Below are 7,382 nucleotides of genomic sequence, written 5' to 3'. Positions count from 1 at the left end.
GCACTGAATATTAATGTATGTAGTTCAGGCACCTCATTTAGAACATTACAAATACATATTTCTTGTATTGCTCTTTTATATTTGTGAAGTCATTTCAGCATTTCACAGAGTAGCTTTCCAGAAATAGCTCACAAATCTACTTTAGGCTCTTGGTGCTTATAAAGCATAGGAACAGTGTACAGAAATATGGTTTTCCCTGCCCAATTTATAATGACATAAGAACTCAAAAGTAATGCTGGTGCAAAAACGTAAGCCCTCCCTGCACAGGTTTCTCCTAACAGTACGATTCATGTCCAATAAGGGGAAGAAGTGTCTTGGTCCCACAATCCGCTTTTCACTAGAAAGGTTTTCTTCACACCCATGAAATGCTAATAAAGAAAAAAAAGGTTGCTTACAAGCAATGGTAATTTAAGTGTATTTCCCCATACACTTAGGCGTTTATTAGAGGTAGCCCTCTCAGAAAAGGTATAAATGGTTGGAGTAGTTCTCTCACTCCATCCCATAAAATTGAAGTAAAGTGAGGAGCACTACCACAACGACAAAGAAAGGGAATGCGGTCAAGAGGCGACTATGAGAAACGCATAGATGCGGTTTTTACCTCTAAACCCATGTGATTTAATAAATATATATATTTTTACTGGAGTCGCCTCTTGATCTCATTCTCCCTTTTTTTGGGCGTTGTGGTAGTGCTCTTCACTTCACTTTTCTTGGATCTCAACTTCAGCAGGTAGCACGCAAGTTGGAATCTCACGGTTGATCACGAGGACGCACAACGGGTGCCCAGGAATAACGAGTGGTCTATTCTTATGGATATACTCCTGTCTCAAGTTTAAGGTTCTCAGTTTACAAGTGCTGGAAGATGTTTATTACGCCGTAAAGTTTGGTGGCCATATTTGGACTCCATTAGCCGTTATTCCTCCTCTTCTAAACCATTGCACACTCTCTACATCTCTATTAAGGATATTCCGGACATTATGTTGCTTATAACATTACATACTTGGAGCCCATACTCAGTCTGTGCCATATTGGACTATATCTTGATCTTACGTGCCTTTTTGTATTCAGTATTTTGTGCCAAGCTAAACACATACGATGTCCAAAAATCTGTAAGAAAAGTGATGAGGGGACATTTAAAAAAAAAAAAAAAAACACAGTAACATATCGGTCCATTACAAACCTTCGCTGCTTTCCCAACTCGTGGCTTAAGGGGCGTGAATTCTTCATGTGCAGGAAGAGCAACCTAAAGAGAGACAAAAACGAGGAAGAAGTTCAGTTTAATAAAAAGCTACACGTGAAAAGGAGCATTTCATAAACACATATGGGTATAATTCCAATATATTGATTAGCATCACCAAATCTATTTTGTAGTTCTGGGTAACACAGACTATAAAAACACGAGTTAGAAAGGGCCGACGGAAAGATCAGCGGACGCCGACGTGCTCTTCCCAGAACTGTATGCATTTATACAAGATAAAGCAGGAAGGCAATCCTGACACTGGCTCCACCACAGAAGGTCCAGGACAGCAGACAACTGGAGGAAGGGAAACTGAGTGTTTCACAAGCACCAATAAGAGACAATCAGTTTTTTGGTAGAGGTGAAAAAAAAATTCACACAGACACTATAGTAAAGTCAATGAATACCAAAGACTATGCCGCACTAACCGCGTCACAAAGCAGTTACTGCATTTATTTGCTTAATGCCAAACGCGCGCTATGCATTTCGTGTGGTCAGCATTAAGCAAATAAATGCAGTGACTGCTTCGTGACGCGGTTAGAGTGCGGCACCTTCTTTGGTATTCTGGGATTGTACTGAAGCCTGTTTGGTCAGAACACCACAAGACGCCAGCGCCAAGGTGGAGAGAGAAAAAAAAACTAGTCAGCACCAGAGGTTGTTATTTTGACTATAGTGAAGCACACAATAGCATGCCAACATCGACTTAGACACACACCACTTGACTGTGAGCCAACATAACACAATGTATACAGGATCCTCAAGCCTTATTGCAGGCCCTCAGTGTCCTCTCAGGTTGGCTCGTGTTGCCAGGAAAAGAACAATAAGACGGAACAATTTGTTAATCACCGGTTATGATTTAGAATAGCCGGCACTGCAAATGTAAGCACGGACATAAAATACATCACTTGTATACCGCTTACCTCATGTGTGCAACCATCAATCGTTTCCACGGCCTGCACTTTTATTCTTGGCATTAAGTCTACCAGGCTACAGAGGAACAAGAAACCCAAGTGAACACAAATGAACAATGGAAGAAAATATGCTACTTCAGAGTTATGGCTGCAACGAGTCCATCATCAGAGATCGTCACTATACCAGGGAATCTATGTGGAGTCTGGAAACCTCATCTAAACTACAGACCAAAAATTATGACAGCGATTAGCATATTTAAAGCATCGGTAAGTGAACATTTCACAGTGAAATGCAGTAAAAGTAACTAAATATTTCCATCTATAGGCTCCTCGTGGAAATCATAAGAAAAAAAAGGCTACGATGATAAGCATAGAAAATAGGCATTTGCAGTTAACTGCTAAAGCCCTTTGTGAGATATCACATAAATTATGACTACCAGGCGATGTTTTACTGTACCCCAAAAAGAGATTAAGGAGTTAGGAATATACAGCAACAAGAAAGCTTACTACAATGTAGATATACTATCAATAAATGTATGTAGACAAGACAGTAATGACCAACAGAATTCAGTTTCAAATACACAAAATACTAGGATATCACCTCAAACAAGTGAAAGAGTCTGAATTAAAAACTGTAAATTCCAACTTTTAGGAAAACACTCCCCCCCCCCCCCAAATTGGAGACCTTATTTTACAGAGTTTTCACCAGTTATAGGCTGTTTATTGGGTTATCCAGAATAGCACCAATAAAAATACAGCAATTAAACAACTGAAACGATCGATACTTTTTTGTTTTGGTTTCGCAGCTACACACATTTAGGTCGAAAATGCTAAAAAGACTAAATATATAAAATCGCTTGTGCTAGGGGTCCATAGATTAAGATAAAATATTGCAATATTCTGCCTGCTGCAAAGATCAGGACTTCTACATGAAGTATGTGAAAATGAGGATATTCACAAGAGCACTTCAAAGTATCTCTTTCCTACAGCTTGTAGGGCAGAGATACAAAAGACCCCAAAAATATGCACTCAAGGCGCCTAACAATTTAGAAAATTGTATAGTAGGAGCCGTAGGGGAGGAGTAGTACATTCCAATAGTAAATTGTAGAGGCAAAGCGAATACCCGTTAAATGATAATGATTGGAGATCAATAAAAGCAGTTTATTACTGTAATAAATTAAAATAGAGCCGGGTACAATGCCAAATGAAATACTGAAGTTTACTTTGCCTAGGTAAGCTACAGTCTGTGACTGTGCTGGCTGAACCAAATGTAGTCAATGAAGGAGGCAAGGCACTGCGGATTTCTATCAAGCTATTTATTGGTGTGCAGCTATTTCCAATGCTAGTGAACCAAAGGTAGTGACAGCAGTTGCAACAGTGAACACCATAGGCCTGGGACATAGTAAGCGCTTAGGTGCTGCTGCTCGCTCTTGCTTGCTACCGCTCGCAATACCAGGAGCTTTTTGCTGTCCTGGCAGAGGAGACAGCAAGCGTGCTTGGGAGGCGGGTATCACTGTGTGTGTGTCACTTTGAAGTGGTCTGTGTGTTTGTGTGTCACTGGGGAACCTGTGTGTGAGTGTGTGTGTATATTATATAATATTTTAAAAATTAAAAAAACCGACATGTGAGAATTATTTATTAACATTGTGCAACTTTGATACACACACACACACACACACACACACACACACACACACACACACACACACTCTTCTGTGCTTACAATGCCGGACCGGCTGCAGACCCATTGGATTGGAGCAGTCACGTGACCACTCCTCCGCTTCCCCGAGCAAATTTCAAACTTGTCTGGCTCTGGGAAGTTTCTCAGCCTCCGCACGCATCAGCAAGCATGCAGAGGGAGAAACTATAGCCTCGCCGATAACAGATGCAGGGGCTTTGTGCATCTGTTCAGCGCGGCTCAGCGACGCTGAGTGCACTATGTCCTGGGCCTAAGTGTTGACTAAAGCAGACAGCAGCATGCGGGTGCCACAGAGCTAGATCATTCTGTCTGTGTACAGCTTAATGATGTAATCTGCATATTGGTACAGGCCGGTAACGATCATAGTGTGCAGCTGGTCCCTGCAGGTAAGTGAATATGCTTTGTGTAATAGTGCACTTACAGGAGTGACCTCTACACTACAGTGGCCACAGTGTAGCCGTTACTATACACCACTATTGCTGCTTAAGGCAGCTGGCATTATCAAGACTCAGTATAGTATTGGTAGCAATTCTCACAGCCGCCTCCAGCATAAAGTCATTTCAAGACTTCAGCTGTCTCCAATTTAATCTTGTCTGTAACAGTTACACATGCCGATAACAAACCTCTAACTGTCCATGAAATGCCTGTAAATTGAATGTATAACCGCTGTTCATGTATTGTCACCATAACTCTGTGCCCAGGATATACTTTAAAAAACGACAGGTAACGCTCAATGTATTATTTCCTGATGAAACATTTGATAAATACATTTTTTTTTTCTAAACAAAACATCTTACGTCACGTTATCGGAGGACGATGGTTCCAGTTTTGGTTTCTTCCCAAAAATATTCTCATCTGCGCCATCAACATTGCCCACATCTCGCTTGGTCTTCTCCACGGGGCCCGTGAGCACAGCTTGAGGTTTAGCATTTCGTTTCCTAAAAAAAAAATGTAGCATCCAAAGTTATTTTGCTTGTTTGTTTCAGTTTTTGACCTGGATTCAGATTGTACAGTAACGAAAGAGGTAGAGGCCAATTTAAATCGGCAAGGAGGATTAATAATGCAGCAGACTAAATAAGAGGCGTGTTCAGTCCAACCTGTACCATCCTATCCAGCACCCTGAGTGCTAATAATCTGGTAGAAAATGATTGCCACGTAATAGGGGAGAGAGAGGATGTTACAGCTGCGTGCAGGGGATACTTCTTTAATAAAAATGTGCTGAATTACACATTATGGCCCATATTTAGCAAGCGCTGCAGTGCGGTGTCATAAAACACCTTCCTGCTCTGGGATACATTTTACAGCGTCTTCTAGCATAACAACGCTTAGAGTGACGCGGTTAAACACATTAAGTCTATGCGAACGCCCATAGACTGCACGCAAGCAACGGCACGGCTAGTCTTTCACGAGACATTTTTTTATTTTGTCTCACGACTGCCGGGTCACGTGAGTGGTTCAGCCAATAAAGGCGAACCGCTCATGTGACATGGACCCGCCTCCCCGTCGCGCTTGGAAGACAGGCGCGCGTGACATCATGGGCACGGCCATAGAAAGTCTACGGGTCTCTCTCAAGCAAAAGCTCTCCATGGTAATAATGAGCACCCATGTACTGGAGGGGAGGTTTTGGCAATAGGAACACACAGGAATGTATTCAGAACTTAAAATAGCGTTCGTCCACATGAGAAATTGTATAACATACAACACATACACAACAGAAAGCGTTCCACATGTCTAATTGCATTGACAAGACAAACAACATTAACACGCAGCACTACTTATAGATAATATACACAGTGACATCTGAAAAACACTTTTCAGGGAGGTTTGATAGGCAAATGTGGGAGATATTTACCCCATCACTTGCATTGGAGGGGGGTCCATCCCCCCCAAACACACAGCTTAAACTTTAGGAAAATGGACACCGTGAAAAAGGCAACTATATTGTAGTCACAAGAAGAATCAATGTTTTGATAAACGGGTTGTGCCCATATGCAAATGGTTCTTGTTAAGACTATAATAAAGCCAACTTCTTCACCTGTCAGAGTGCGCAGTCTCCATTCTTCTAAAGCATGTGTTTGGGTGATGTGTGATTTTTAATACCGTTATTATGGCATGTGCACATGGCAGTGCGATATATATATATATATATATATATATATATATATAATATATATATACACACACATTTGTGAGGTTATGTCTATTGCTGTATTTTACTATACAGTATTATTTATTTGTACTTATAACATGTTTTTATCAGGAAGCAGAAATACATTGAGTTACCTCTCGTTGCGTCAGAATATATGCACACACGTGTTTATAGACAGACAGAGACACACTGCCATAGAAAGATAGACACACACACTGCCATAGACAACCTCACCCCCCCCCCCTCCCTCCCCTCACCCGGTCTTGCTGGGCGGCCCGGCCGCGGCTTGCTGCTGCTGCTCTTTCTTCTTCTTGCTGTTGGCTCCGGGCTGCTCCTCGTCGAACACACTGAACAGATCGTCCCCGAACGCGTCCGCCATCTTCCCCCCGCGAGACCTCGGCAGCAAGGGCGCGCAGACACCGGACAACGGCAACCCCGAGGGGAACAAAATAACAAGAACAGTTTGCGGTCAGTCCGCCCTCTCCTTCCCCCTCTGACACCGAGCGGCGCCCACAAAGCGGAAGCGAAATGTGAGAGCGCTACGATCACGTGTAGGAGTTGTCGCTGCGGGATGACGGGCTTGGCGCTCCTGTGACGCGCTGTCTGTGCGGGAGGAGGAGGAGCGCAGTAGCAGCAGCGGTGGTGAGGAGCCAGGGCCGGTGTGTCGAGGAGACGGGGAAGACAGAGTGGTGACGTCGGCAGCGTGGGGTTTTTACGTCGCTTGACGTCAACTGCGCCGGGCCCGGGTGTGATGGGCAGGAGGCAGGCGGGAGACCTGTGACCGGCGAGGAGGGAATCACAGTCAGGTACAGGGGGGACATCACAGCGTGGTGCAGGGGGGAGGGAATCAGTATGGTGCAGGTACAGGGGGGAGGGAATCAGTATGGTGCAGGTACAGGGGGGAGGGAATCAGTATGGTGCAGGTACAGGGGGGAGGGAATCAGTATGGTGCAGGTTCAGGGGGGAGGGAATCAGTATGGTGCAGGTACAGGGGGGAGGGAATCAGTATGGTGCAGGTACAGGGGGGAGGGAATCAGTATGGTGCAGGTACCGTGACCGCCTCATGTCACCCGGATCAGGCGTCACTGACAACAAGGGACCCGTCACTTTAACACCTTCAGTGCAGCACAGGGTGGTGTGTGTGTATATATATATATATATATATATATATATATATATATATATATATATTCATGCTTTCTTACTCGACGCAGGAATGGTAATATTGTGTGTATATAAATATAAATATATATACACACACACACACACTATTACCATTCTTGCGTCGGGTAAGAAGAAACAGCACTCACATCCAATAGTCCAAAATGATTGTATTAGGCATATACAAAAAGTCGCCCAATTGGATTATTGGATGTGAGTGCTGTCTCT

The 7,382-nt window shown here is 43.4% G+C and overlaps 2 protein-coding genes across 2 annotated transcripts in view; one reads left to right on the top strand and one right to left on the bottom strand.

Annotated features, from left to right (window-relative positions):
• MTREX (Mtr4 exosome RNA helicase) overlaps nucleotides 1-6,679 on the bottom strand; it is a 75,977-nt gene extending 69,298 nt beyond the window's left edge. Inside the window, exons 1-4 of the mRNA XM_075589158.1 lie at nucleotides 6,251-6,679; nucleotides 4,642-4,782; nucleotides 2,155-2,221; nucleotides 1,178-1,240 (exon numbers count right to left, since the gene is read on the bottom strand). Of these exons, the coding sequence (XP_075445273.1) occupies nucleotides 1,178-1,240; nucleotides 2,155-2,221; nucleotides 4,642-4,782; nucleotides 6,251-6,372 (393 nt within the window). The 5' untranslated portion in view covers nucleotides 6,373-6,679. The remainder of the gene's footprint in view (nucleotides 1-1,177; nucleotides 1,241-2,154; nucleotides 2,222-4,641; nucleotides 4,783-6,250) is intronic.
• The window catches only part of DHX29 (DExH-box helicase 29), a 198,664-nt gene continuing 197,533 nt past the window's right edge, over nucleotides 6,252-7,382 (top strand). Inside the window, exon 1 of the mRNA XM_075589152.1 lies at nucleotides 6,252-6,799. The gene's annotated coding sequence lies outside the window, so the exon portion shown is untranslated. The remainder of the gene's footprint in view (nucleotides 6,800-7,382) is intronic.

Source organism: Ascaphus truei, chromosome 1 (genome assembly GCF_040206685.1).
Source record: "Ascaphus truei isolate aAscTru1 chromosome 1, aAscTru1.hap1, whole genome shotgun sequence".
Lineage (NCBI taxonomy): Eukaryota > Metazoa > Chordata > Amphibia > Anura > Ascaphidae > Ascaphus > Ascaphus truei.
Note: the sequence above shows the minus strand (reverse complement) of the source record. Positions and strands in the feature narration are given on the sequence as shown.